General features: G+C 35.1%; 1 protein-coding gene across 5 annotated transcripts in view; it reads right to left on the bottom strand.

Annotated features, from left to right (window-relative positions):
* LOC123533341 (telomerase-binding protein EST1A-like) overlaps window positions 1-14,592 on the bottom strand; it is a 45,398-nt gene that overhangs the window by 18,260 nt on the left and 12,546 nt on the right. For 3 of the 5 annotated variants that reach the window (XM_053520008.1, XM_053520009.1, XM_053520010.1), the window contains 13 exons: window positions 13,910-14,077; window positions 12,958-13,141; window positions 11,997-12,220; window positions 11,441-11,519; window positions 10,184-10,294; window positions 9,436-9,450; window positions 8,236-8,412; window positions 7,688-7,749; window positions 7,036-7,175; window positions 3,942-4,197; window positions 3,227-3,324; window positions 1,508-1,611; window positions 649-834 (listed from right to left, as the gene is read on the bottom strand). In XM_053520008.1, the coding sequence (XP_053375983.1) occupies window positions 649-834; window positions 1,508-1,611; window positions 3,227-3,324; window positions 3,942-4,197; window positions 7,036-7,175; window positions 7,688-7,749; window positions 8,236-8,412; window positions 9,436-9,450; window positions 10,184-10,294; window positions 11,441-11,519; window positions 11,997-12,220; window positions 12,958-13,141; window positions 13,910-14,077 (1,804 nt within the window). The remainder of the gene's footprint in view (window positions 1-648; window positions 835-1,507; window positions 1,612-3,226; window positions 3,325-3,941; window positions 4,198-7,035; window positions 7,176-7,687; window positions 7,750-8,235; window positions 8,413-9,435; window positions 9,451-10,183; window positions 10,295-11,440; window positions 11,520-11,996; window positions 12,221-12,957; window positions 13,142-13,909; window positions 14,078-14,592) is intronic. The other 2 variants (XM_053520011.1, XM_053520012.1) reach the window with 1 other exon arrangement.

Raw genomic sequence — 14,592 nt, 5'->3', positions numbered from 1 at the left:
AGGATTACAAATTTTACTTATCATTTGAAAATTCAATATGCAAAGACTACATGACTGAGAAGGTTTTCGTGTGGTTTGAAATGGATACGATCACCGTCGTAAGAGGTGCTAGAAATTATAATAATCTTCTTCCAAAAGACACATACATTGATGCTCATAACTTTTCATCTATTGAAAAGCTAGGTACATTTTTAAAAAGACTGAGCAAAAATGAGAAAGAATATGTCAAATATTTACAAGAAAAAGATAAATATATAACAGAGTCATTGAATACTCAAGTTCAAGCAGCTTACTGTGATTTATGTAAAAGACTTCATAATGTCGATGATTATAGAAAAACTTATCAAAACGTAAATCGATGGTGGTTTGAAAATTCTTGTCAAAGATCTGTCAATGATATTCAATGAGATTCAACAGACATTAAATATATCAAGGCAAAGGTCTGACCAAAATGACTGACATCAAAATGAAAGAAAATGGAAAAAAAAAGAATACATGTTTGCAGTGGACAAAAAAATCAGTTGCCTAGAGATACAAGAAAACGGAGTATAAGTACATTTTATGGGTCAGTGAATAAATTAACTGTTCCAGTATTTCTCAAGGCTGACCTGATTAAATTTTGATCATCAAACAATAAAACGTTCTAACCTCTGACAGCTCTTGCTGATCTTGTCCATCAACATTACGCTCATCATTCTCAAAACCGTCAGACGGAGCCACGCTGTAGTATTTCTTTGTCTCCGCACTGTACGCTAACATCGGTGGCTCAACTCCACATAGGTACTCTCCAAACACACGCAACTTCTCCACTCTCAAACAGTCTCGGGCCATATCCTGAACGAGCAATATACAAATACATTTAGCAGTAGATTCAAAGTCTGTTAATGTATGAATATAAAAAGATTTCTAAATTGTTTTATTTGGTTTTAAGTCACAAAATCTTAGTTATGGTGACTTTTCAGCCAGAACCATGATCCTCTTGAAGGCATTACTTTCGGCATGGTTGGACACCTAGGTAGAACTACTATCCTTCCGTATGTCACCCAAACACTCTAAAATGTATTATATATTGGCAACCCACTAGGCAGGGGGCAAGTGATCTGAACTTAAGCTACCCTTCTCTATCAGCCACAGAGACACATTTTATAGCTTTCACCAAACTTGCTCAAGGTATATTTGAATACTGAAAGAAGGCTTACTCTGAAGAACACTTTGAAATCTTTTGGTTTTGTTGGCACAAAAATTTGGCAAATCAACTATTTTATGGTGATTGACTTTGTGACAAACATTTGAAAATAAGATGAATGGAAATTTCACATATTCACTGAGATTTAAATTCATGGATTGACTTCACCATGAAACTTTCCACTCAAAATTATTCAGGATTTGCAATTATTTTTACATGGGTTAAAATGTTTAATTAGTTCTAGAAGAAAAACTTAAATTTACAAAAGTTTTTTTTTTAATCAAAGCAAAAAAAATACAGGTATATCACATTCTTGCTTACCTTGTCAACACTGTCCTCGACAAATGTACTAGTTAGTGGTGTTGTCAGAAGTGGCACAAATCCAGACATCATCATGTCTTCTGACAGTATCACTGCTTCCAATCCTAGACAATTATCATTGATAAGAAGTGTTTAATTGGAAACATAGTAATATGAAACTTTAGAATGTTCAAAACGGCAGTTAAGCTTGCTTTAAGACAGTTCTGCATGTCTGATAAGCTGGAAGTAATTGTGTAATGATATTTATGCTGACAACATAGAATAAAGCCTGGACTCGGCATACAGTAATTAAAATCCGTGTATGTATTAAAGGCAATCTGTGATTGAATCAATTAAAATTTCAATGTAACTATATTTCTAAAGATAAATTATAATACTACAACATTTTTCATATTAAGTAATTCGAAATAAAGTATTAAAACCAGTTTGAAATTTGCGGATCTCTGCAATCATGGCCAAGTACCTTTGATCAAAAACAAGCACACAAACCTATGTCATGTTTTTATTTAAAACTGTGGGAAGTTTCATTAACAAGAGCACCGCCTTGCGGGTGCTGACGCTCATCTGATTTTTTTTGTGTAATAGAAATATTGTCCTACCCATGATTTTCTAAGTCTAAAAAGGGCCATCATTCTTGCAAAAAGCAGGATAGAGTTATGTTTCTTGATGTACAGTGTCCACTTATGATGGTGAAAAACTGTTGCAAGTTTTAAAGCAATAGCTTTGATAGTTTATGAGAAAAGTTGACTTAAACATAATACTCAACCAAGAAAATGATTTTCTAAGTCCAAAAGGGGCAATAATTATTGCAAAAATCAGGATGGAGTTACGCTGCTTGCTGTATAGGGTCAGCTTATGATGGTGAACAAGTGTTGCAAGTTTCAAAGCAATAGCTTTGATAGTTTAAGAGAAAAAGTTGACCTAAACATAAAACTTAACCAAGAAATCTGATATTTTCTAAGTCCAAAAGGGGCCATAAATCTTGCAAAAAGCTGGATGGAGTTATGTTTCTTGCTGTACAGGGTCAACTTATGATGGCGAACAAGTGTTGCAAGTTTTAAAGCAATAGCTTTGATAGTTTAGGATAAAAGCTGACCTAAACATAAAACTTAACCAAGAAAACTGATTTTCTAAGTCCAAAAGGGGCAATAAATCTTGCAAAAAGCAAGATGGAGTTATGTTTCTTGCTGTACAGGGTCAGCTTATGATGGTGAACAAGTATTCCAAGTTTCAAAGCAATAGCTTTGACAGTTTGGGAGAAAAGTTGACCTAAACATAAAACTTAACCAAGAAATCTGATATTTTCTAAGTACAAAAGGGGCCATAAATCTTGCAAAAAGCAAGATGGAGTTATGTTTCTTGCTGTACAGGGTCAGCTTATGATGGTGAACAAGTATTCCAAGTTTCAAAGCAATAGCTTTGATAGTTTAGGAGAAAAGCTGACCTAAACATAAAACTTAACCAGGCAACGCCGACGCCGACGCCGACGCCGACAACCGCTCAAGTGATGACAATAACTCATCATTTTTTTTCAAAAAATCAGATGAGCTAAAAACTACATTGTAGAAACAAAATAAGAATGACTGTATCTGTATGGTGTGAAAAGTCACATTTACATTTTCAACAGGTAAACGAAACAGTTTGAAACTGATTACATAAACAATGTAATAGGTTAATAATTTAAAAAAAAAATTTTTTGATATACATCACAGATCTTACCATCACTTCTCTCTGTATAAAACTTGACTTGTGATGTGTCCATCTCTTTCAATATATTGCACAATGTAGCTGTACATGACCATACATCTATATCAGGTCTGAAATTTAACTTGTATTATCAGTTTAATGACTTTGTATGGTGTTTCAAGTCAAACAGACACAATGCAGATCATATGGCAGTCTTTTTAGTGGAGGAAGATCTCTGACATCCTATAGGCATTAGTTCAAGCCCTCTAGATAGAACCATCAACCTTCCACAAGCTAGCCTGACAGCTTCCTCACATGCAGACACAAGCAGGGCTCGAATCCACAGAGTGGGAAGTAAGTATTCAGTAGCCAGCAATCTGTAACCACTTAGCCACAGAGGCCCTGCAGATAGTTCAAAGACTTTTGTTAATCAAGTGAATTTTCAAATCACGATAAATCATGTAGGAATCCTTCAAAATTCAATAAAGTTCCAAGAATAAACAGGCTCTGCGCAACAGAAAACAACAGAATTATTGATCTCTTGTATGTCTTTAGACCAATACAATGTACTATGTTTCCTGACATCTAGCAATGAGCCATCTTAGCCCTTAAAAATGCAAGAAAGTCCCTAGAAAGCCATCTGATGACTAGGGAGAGTTTAGAAGTATAACCCTAGCATGACAAACAGACATTATTTTGATACAAAGGACAACTATTTTAGACTGTAACAAAACAAGAAATGTCTTACCCCACAGCTGGATCCCGCACTTGTGGTGGAGGATTCCATAAATCTGCATGACAAATCATCCAGTTAGTCCAAACCTTGATGCCGGGGACCAGCTCTTCAAGTTCTCGACTGAACATACGACCGGGGTAATCATCAGACCTGGTATGAATGGCCAACAATTGGGCACATCTCTCGACTAGAATCCCAAACATGTCTAACCCCATCTGGACTGAATGTTGTTGTAACAAAGATCTACATGTAGATTCTAATGATTCATCTGAAAAACGAGTCAACTGACAATCTAGCTTTCACATTGTACATTTCATTTTTACTCAAGTTTGTTTACTTTTTAGGTTGAATGGTTCAATGTAATTTTTCAATAGTATGTAGCTATGAAGTAGTGGTCAGTGTATGAATACTATCCTTTCTCTGTAATGAAATAACAACTTATCCCAGTACTATGAAATCATTAATATTCCCAAGGGGACTAATTGTTGTGATTTTGTGGATGTGACAATTGACGAAATTAAATCCCAACATTAAGACAAGAGGACCATGATGGTCCTGAATCGCTCACCTCTTCCCACATGACCCAGTTTTGAGTATGACGTCGTTTTTTCTATTATTTGACATAGTGACCTAGTTTTTGAGCTCATGTGACCCAGTTTTGAACTTGACCTAGATATTATCAAGATAAAAATTCTGACCAATTTTCATGAAGATCCATTGAAAAATATGGTCTCTAGAGAGGTCACAAGGTTTTTCTATTATTTGACCTATTGACCTAGTTTTCGAAGGTACGTGACCCTGTTTTGAACTTTATCTAGATATCATCAAGGTGAACATTCTCACTAACTTTCATGAAGATCTCATGAAAAATATGGCCTCTAGAGAGGTCACAAGGTTTTTCTATTTTTATATCTACTGGCCTAGTTTTTGATCACACATGACCCAGTTTCGAAACTGACCTAGATATCATCAAGGTGAACATTCAGATCAATTTTCATGAAGATCCATTGAAAAATATGGCCTCTAGAGAGGTCAAAAGATTTTAATAATTTTAGACCTACTGACCTAGTTTTTGACCGCAGTTGACCCAGTTTCCAACTTGACCTAGATATCATCAAGATGAACATTCAGACCAACTTTCATACAGATCCCATGAAAAGTATGGCCTCTAGAGAGGTCACAAAGTTTTTTTATTATTTGACCTACTGACCTAGTTTTTGACGGAACGTGACCCAGTTTCAAACCTGACCTAGATATCATCAAGGTGAACATTCTGACCAATTTTTATGGAGATCCATTCAAAAGTATGGCCTCTAGAGAGGTCACAAGGTTTTTCTATTTTTAGACCTACTGACCTAGTTTTTGACTGCACATGACCCTGTTTCGAACTTGACCTAGATATCATCAAGTTGAACATTCAGACCAACTTTCATACAGATCCCATGAAAAATATGGCCTTTAGAGAGGTCACAAGGTTTTTCTATTATTTAACCTACTGACCTAGTTTTTGATTGCACGTGACCCACTTTCGAACTTGACCTAGATATCATCAAGATGAACATTCAGACCAAATTTCATACAGATCCCATGAAAAATATGGCCTCTAGAGAGGTCACAAGGTTTTTCTATTATTTGACCTGCTGACCTAGTTTTTGATGGCATGTGACCCACTTTCGAACTTGACCTAGATATCATCAAGGTGAACATTCTGACCAATTTTTATGAAGATCTCATGAAATATATGGCCTCTTGAGAGGTCACAATGTTTTTCTATTTTCAGACCTACTGACCTAGTTTTTGACCGCACATGACCCAGTTTCGAACTTGACCTAGATATAATCAAGATGAACATTCAGACCAACTTTCATACAGATCCCATGAAAAATATGGCCTTTAGAGAGGTCACAAGGTTTTTCTATTATTTGACCTGCTGACCTAGTTTATGACGGCATGTGACCCACTTTCGAACTTGACCTAGATATCATCAAGGTGAACATTCTGACCAATTTTTATGAAGATCTCATGAAATATATGGCCTCTTGAGAGGTCACAATGTTTTTCTATTTTTAGACCTACTGACCTAGTTTTTGTTCGCACATGTCCCAGTTTCGAACTTGACCTAGATATCATCAAGATGAACATTCAGACCAACTTTCATACAGATCCCATGAAAAATATGGCCTTTAGAGAGGTAACAAGATTTTTCTATTATTTGACCTACTGACCTAGTTTTTGAAGGCACGTGACCCAGTTTCAAACTTGACCTAGATATCATCAAGGTGAACGTTCTGACCAATTTTCATGAAGATCTTGTGAAATATATGGCCTCTAGAGAGGTCACAAGGTTTTTCTATTTTTAGACCTACTGACCTAGTTTTTGAAGGCACGTAACCCAGTTTCGAACTTGACCTAGATATCATCAAGGTAAACATTCTGACCAATTTTCATGAAGATCTTGTGAAATATATGGCCTCTAGAGAGGTCACAAGGTTTTTCTATTTTTAGACCTACTGACCTAGTTTTTGAAGGCAAGTGACCCAGTTTCGAACTTGACCTAGATATCATCAAGATGAACATTCTGACCAACTTTCATAAAGATCCCATGAAAAATGTGACCTCTAGAGTGGTCACAAGCAAAAGTTTATGGACGCACGCACAGATGCACGGACGGACGGACGACGGACACCGTGTAATCACAAAAGCTCGCCTTGTCACTTTGTGACAGGTGAGCTAAAAACTTCCAAATCTACAGATGTGGAAATCCACATACTCATATCCCAACGGAATAGCTGAAATTTCATTCCAACTATGTAAACTGAATGATTTTATAGAGTATCAGAAAAAAGTTTGCTAATTTTTTTTCAGCATATTACAATGTATTACTTTAGTCCATAATGCTAAAGCAGTCTTAGTTATCCATATTTACTTCATTCTACAGGGTCTATCGGTGGTAAATTTTTGTTCAGATATTCCTGACTAAAAAACTGGGGTTAAATATTGCCATCAGCAAAGGTGTATGAATGCTTATGAAGGGGACACAAACAAATGACATATCTTGTAAATGCAGAAAAGATAATGAATGTTAGTATATTTAAACTTCATTTACCTTTCAAAGCTGTGTTTTCTATTGCAAACATGTTGATTGCCATAAGCTGCAGCAGACGTTGAGGTCCGATAGCGTTATCCTTGAGTAAAGCTTTAAATTCCTGCAACATCTGTCCACAGCTGTCTGGGAACATCTCCATCCTACAAATACATAAACAAATCAAACATAAATATGAGCCGCACCATGAGAAAAACAACATAGTGCGTTTGTAACCAGCATATCCGCACAGTCTGGTCAGGATCCATGCTGTTCACTTTCAAAGCCTATTGCAATTTTAGAAACCGTTAGGAAACAGCATGGATCCTGACCAGACTGTGCAGATGCGCAGGCTAGTCTGGTTCCATGCTGGTCGCAACACACTATGTTGGTTTTCTCATGGCGCGGCTCATTTATTACACAGGTACCAAACAAACTCATTATATCAAATATAATGGGACAGTCTTTCATAAAATTCCTTTCACAATGCTAAAACTTGGTGTAGTGCCTCTTAAAGATTAAACTGTTAAATTCCTTTCTATAAATTACAATACCAAAGACGGTTGGGATAAGTTTTGATGACCAACAGTAAATAAAGTATCAGACATCAATATTATATTCTATTTCATTCCTGAAAAATACCACATGAAAATAGATGAATTTAACAATAACTTACCCAATCTTTGTGAAAAGTTTCCCATGTACATTCAGAAAGCTGAGAACAAATCTTTTGTTCAACTGAAATTACAAGAAAAAGGCCTTTTCATTTTGTAAGATACAATATTATAACAAAATTCAAGCACTTTACCATGTCCTACATAAATTCTAAATTTGTACCAACAGAAGAAAAACACTATATTGGAACCTCTTTAAACTAGAATTCCTGAAAAGCAGAAACCATTTAAAACTGCATTTGTTGAAAGTTTATTGAAAATAACTTCTCTAAACCCCTAAAACTTATCCCTTGGTACCGAGGCTATTCTGTTATATGGGTTCCAGTTAATTGGTAGCAAGAATGTTTTGTACACAGTAATAATCTTACACAGGCAATACTTCTTCCCAAAATATTCAAGCCACATCATTTTTAGTATACAAGATTACACATATTTCTAAAATTAGAATGACCAGTATTACTAAGATAAGACTATGACAAACTGTGACAGACTGAGGAACAAAATGTTGCCAAACATCAATTTCAGATCTAAAGACATTACATTACATTACCTGAACTGTATCAAGTTTCGACAGATCTTCATCATAATTATCATCCACTTTTGACTGACTGCTTGTACCATCATTTTTCACCCAGATCTCCACTCGATGTTGCCTCACATTACGATGCTTCTTGAGGCCTTCTTGTTTCTTACGCTCTTCAAACCGAAGCTTTTCATTTACTTCAGCCTACAACAATATAATGAAAACATTGTTCTAAAACTTAGTGATAATTTGTTATTTTTTTTGACTTAAACAATAAAGTGAAACAAAACATATGTATAAGTTTTTATTATCTATCTATACATAGTCATATGCCATATATGATATTTGCTTTATCAAATTAAGTTGATACAACATCTTGTTTCATAATCAACTTGGTGCTTTTTGACCCCACATCAACCTAGTAGGTCAATTTGACTACTGCGTACAATGGGAACCAGACTATGAAAATAGTCTATCAATCCAACTAATTAGGTTGATACAGGTTCAGAAAACACCAAGTAGATGATGATACAAGATTTATAGGTAGGTAATGAAAAGAAAAATTACACTAGAGTGTGGATCTGAGTGTTTTGTATCATGTCTCATTGGTTGGGTACTATTCATATCACCTTTGTCCTTATTACTCTGGCAATACCAAAAGTAAGAGAACAAACATAATGTGATACGAATCCAAAGATCAGCACACTAGTGTAACTTTACATACATACAGTCAAACCTTTCTTTACAGACCATCCTTTGGAAATGAAAATAACTCTTTATTTTGTTGTTGTTGGGTTTAACATCACACCAACACAATTATTAGGGTTTTTTTATTACCAGTCTTTATTCAGAGATGGTCTTAGCGCATGTTTTGAATGTAAATCCCATTATAAAAGCACAATTCTATTTGCAGGAGCATGTCCTTTAATATAATATTGACGTTGTATATTATAGTTATAATTATTATATCAAATCTTTAGGTAAAAGATAATAGTCAACATGCAATTGCTCCGTCAAAACTATGAGGACAAAAGATATCAAACTCCAGTTATCCTAAAGAATCAGCAACATAAACAAAATAAAATAATTTTCGAAAGATTATTTACAACCCGTCTGAACAATAAAATGAACTGCTCAACAAGACAGGTTCTCAGAGAAAAACAAACTATAACTTCGCTTGTGTAACATACAAAACATAAAAAGCCAACAAACTATAAGTATGCAAACCATCATTCTCATGTACTGAAAAAAATAGCAAGAAGTATACAATAGGAAATAAATGGTACAAGATACAAATGAAAAGTTAAGTGCAATTTAGTAGCAAACAATATTCCTAGAAAGGAAATTTAAGCGCATACAAAATCAAACAGCACTAAAAGAGTGCACAAGCAACAGACTGCTTACAACTGATGATAATACATGACTCCTTATATATATCACTAGTCCATAGTTAGGTCTATTGACCATTCTATAGTTCAACACACTAAATTTTGTACTATTGATTCAGTAAATGTATACTATCAGCTGCTCAAACTTGAAGATGTCCGAAAAGACTGAATAAAGTTACTATATAACACATACTGGTATGAGATTTTAGTTAAGTAGGTAAAGTACATGTACTATTTTGAGAATACGCTATGTGTATGATATTATCAATCATATACTGAACTCAAAATATTAAGCTATATATCTCACAGCAAAGCAGTCATTCTAGCAATGTTGGCTGATACTTTCAGCTGATTGGTAAAAGCTGTTTTAGTCAAACCTGTATAAGCAGCTAGCTAAGGAAGCAGTATAGTCTTGCTTCTTAAGACAAGTTTAACATTGAACAAATCTGTCCTTTTGGGAAGTGAGCTGACTGGCTGTTTGAGACAAGTGGCTGCTAAATACAGGTGGCCACTTAGTCAGGTTCAACTGTATTTCTAGGATATGCACTTACGTCAGGTGAGATAAGAATCATTTAAAGATAAAATACCTTCTTCCTTGCTTCATTGAACAGTGACATTAGACTTTCCCTGGCTGTAATGAATGGGTTACTGGCTGCTAAACTTCTCATGTAGTAGTACACAGCATCCAACTTGTGCTTCTGTAATATAGAAACATTGTTAATTGAACATCTCCAGTAAGACTTCATACACATCATTATAAAAAGTAAAATTAGAATCCCTAGGAGTCTGAGGATACCCAACCAAACCAGAGCAACACAACAGAAATCAAGCAGCTTCTAAACTGGTACCATAATAACTGTAATGGCAAGAGATAGCTATCAAAGTTCAGTAAATACTGACATTTGTTTTCTTAGAATAAATGTAAAAATATTTATGTTAAAAATTCTCAAAAAAAACTGAAAAGATATAACAAACTCAACTTCAGAGATGTGACTGATTACTTTTGATTGTAACTGATTAAATTACAATTACTTCACAATTAAATTACTCATCATTTTTGGGGATATGATTTATTAAAATTTAGTTGTTTTAAAAAGGAATCATGCTACTTCCAATTATATGGATTACTTTTTCTAAATGTAACAAAAATACAAGAAACTGAAGTGATATCATAGGACTTTTATTTAGCACTTTTTTCTCTGAATGAATATAAGCCCATTATTTCAAACTTCAGACCTCAAAGTTATATATTCATTATTTTATCAAAACTATTAGCCTGTGTCACTAACAAGGAAACAGTTTTCCAATAACACTAGAAAGACATTCTACCAGAACAAAAGAAGACAGAATACAAACAATATCTCGCTCGACAGAGTCCCGCTGGAGAAAATCCCCCCTGCTCAATTTGACCAGGGAGGATGAAATCTCTGTTTCCTCATTTTCAAATAGTAGAGTATTCATTTTCAACTGATGTTACTAATTTTCATACTTAAGTTTTAATGTAAGAAAATCAGAGGAAGAAAAAGTTCTTGATATCAGTGTTGCTGTATATTCAACTTGTTCCTAAGAAATAACACTTTTTGGTGAAACATGACCATCTATGTCCATCAGATAAAATGATTTTATACTATCTGTATCCTAAAATAACCTTTGTTAAATTTTTATAACGGATTGGTCAATCATTCTATTTGGGCAGTACCACTTGTTTATCAAAGGGGTGTTCGCTGAAAATTTACTGACTGAATAGCGAACAGTGCAGGCTGATCTTGGTCTGCATTGGCCGCAAAGGCAGAATAATTTGCTGCTAGCAGGGTAAAGGTTAAGTAAACAGAACTAGCACTTACTGTGTAAAGTGCCAAGATGGCAAGCTGATTGTAAGGACGTCCATTCTTTGGTGCGATCTGTTGAGCTTTGCTATACCAACTGAAACAATGACAACGATTAGTTATTCAATGTTAATGGTCTTAAGACCCACTGAATCTAAAAATTGTTATTTTAAGTACCATAGCAATCAGACAAGATTCTGATTTCTACACAAAGTCACTCTTAAAATTTAGTTCAAGAAAACAAATTTTTACAATTAAAAGTTTTGAAAGTGGTTTTATTCCATCTCATATAAAATGTTCTTTACACTGTGCATTGCTTGCTTTTGTTGAGTTTAACCTTACAACGACACATTTATAGGTCATATGGCAACTTCCCAGCTTTGATGGTGGAGGAAGACCCTAGGAGCCCCTCTGCATTATTTCATCACGGGTGGCCACCTACCCCATAAGCCAGCTAGATGGCTTCCTCACATGAAGAATTCAATGCCCCTATTGAGGCTCGACTACCACTCGGCAAAAGAGCACTGACAAATAATTAAAGTTCGTTTAAAATTTTATTTCCAAAAATAAATACCTTCTAGCCTTTGCATAGTTGACTTTCCCTCCATCGTTATTCTGTTCCTTATACCTGGCAATATCACCAAGGCATATCATTGTTCTCTGAGAACTCAGTAACGCGAGCTTGATTGTACGGCTCAGATTCTCCGGGGATAAAATATGGGGGTCTAAAAACTTTCCAAGGTCAAAGTTGAAGGTTGACTGCAGTTTTTCCAGGAGACTTTCATAGAACGTTGTCCCCTGAAATCAAAGAATGGGCAATTTGCATATAGTGACCGTAACTATTTATCAAATGAATAGATACATACATGCCAATTTCTGTTGCAAATTATCATTTTTTAAAATCATTTTAGGGATATTTTCTCCTGCATTCTAACCAGTAATAATCAGTACCCTTAAAACAATCCATAACTTCTCAACATTTGGTAGACAACACGTTAAAAGAGAAAAAATTGTTTTTGTGTTATTTTTTCTCGAAAAAAAAAGTTCAATGAAGACATATGGGAAACTCTTTGACCCAACTGATCTAGCCAAGGCCTTTATCATATATTCTTAGTTTTCAAGCAGTTTTTTGTCTTAAATGTTACTGCAGTATCTTTTCTTCATAGACATGATTTTAAATTTTGAATCTTGTATTATAACCACTTTAAATTCTTTTGTTTTTGTTGGGTTTAGAGTCACAAAGATACAATTTAGGTCACATGGCAACTTTCTAGTGATACATGGTGGAGGAAAACTCCAGGTGCTCCACTGAGCATTCTGGCAAATGTGAGCACCTGGGTAGAACCTTCAACCTGCTGTAAGCCAGCTAGATGGTTTCCTTACATGAAAGAATTCTACATCCTTAGCGAGGTTCCGTACCCAAAGAGGTGAAAGCAAGTGATATCACATGGAGTCAGTAACCTTACCCATTTAACAAGAGAGGCCCTCAGTAAATAGTTCTGAACAAAATTCAATCATACAACAACAAGAAATACCTCATCAAGTATCTTATTTAAAGACAGCCTGGTTTCCTCAGCATGATCCTCGGCCAGCTGTTTCCTGATCAACTCTACCATATGATGAAAGACAGACTTCCACAACATCTGTTCTACATTCTGTCTGTTTGCTAGGTCTGGGTCCAATAGGATCAACTTCTCGCATCTTACCTGTAACTCTCTCCTATAATACAATACAGATGAAATTATATACTTTGAAAATACTGTGAAATATTTAATACTCACGCGTTTTTCATTTTTCATGAATTTCAGGGCTGAGTCAAACTAAATCCCAAGGAACAAGTACAACACCCATTTATTTTATGTTACATAGCTGAAATCGATTAATTCATATCCCTAAGAAATGGATGTTTTTCCCAAATCATGAAATTTTGTGCCCAAGAGATAAAATGATTTCACGATATATAGAACAGTTTAATGGCTGTGACATAACAGAATTATGACACTGTATCAATGAATATTTTTTCATTACAAAAATTTCTTTAAACACTGACAGTAGGTATAAATTTTGCACACAGAAATATTTCTACATTGTATACATAACTAAAATGTTCCCAGGCAAAGAAAATTGAATATCAACATTACTGTTTTTTAATTGATACATGTATTTTTTTTATATAAGAAAGTCATGGGTGGGGGGTGGGGGGTGGGGGGTGGGGGGCGGAGGAGAGTTGCACCAACACAATGTTGAACAGATGGGAGGGCAAGACCCTAAACTCCCCTCAGAGCATTGTTTCAAATACAGGGCAGGCACCTGGATAGAACCACTGACCTTCTGTTACAAGCAAAGCACATGAACAATTGTACCTTATACCACGTAAGCAAGTTTTCAAAACCACATCATTGATGGACATGTGATTCAACGTCAGCAACCTTAACCGCTCAACCGTGGTGGCCAAAATAAACATATCAACTATTTATATGGTAATACCTTAGCTGACTGATCATATGGAGTGTATCCTCTCCACCTATCCTCCGTGATATAAGATGATTGAGTTGTTTATCCATGGGTATAGCCTCACGCAGTAATTGTTCTGCCATCATACGACAGTGAGATCTACTGCGACCAGCTGCCATCTGATGTTCTATATCCATGCCGCTGAAATATAATAAACCTGTACAAAAACACTCTATCCAGTAAAGACCAAAAATATATGATCCGTTGTGAATGGTCACCATTTTCTTTTCCTGTTTTCCAGCAGTTCACTTTTTTAAGTTACACGAGATACCACTAGCTTACCAATACCTGGTTTTTCATTTCTCCCAAGTAGTTACATATAAACGTACATCTGTACACATACACTTGTAATCTAAAAACAGAAAATGTCTGACACACAATTGGTATATGGTGCTTGTATGATGATGTGTGTGGTGTATGGAGTGAATTCATGCTAATACAGTCTGGTTACAATTGTTAACATAAACTAAACTCTGTTTTCAGTTGGAGTTTAACACTGTTTTCAAATCAAATTCTAGGTAACTATGAAGGAATCTATTAAATCTATAACCTGTATCAAATAAAAGAGAAAACTCCTGCTGCACATAAGTTTTGTTGAAACTCAATTGAGAATATTTCATGAAATGTGATGAAATGTAGGATCAACCTTACAAACT

Source organism: Mercenaria mercenaria, chromosome 12, assembly GCF_021730395.1.
Source record: "Mercenaria mercenaria strain notata chromosome 12, MADL_Memer_1, whole genome shotgun sequence".
NCBI lineage: Eukaryota > Metazoa > Mollusca > Bivalvia > Venerida > Veneridae > Mercenaria > Mercenaria mercenaria.
Note: the sequence above shows the minus strand (reverse complement) of the source record. Positions and strands in the feature narration are given on the sequence as shown.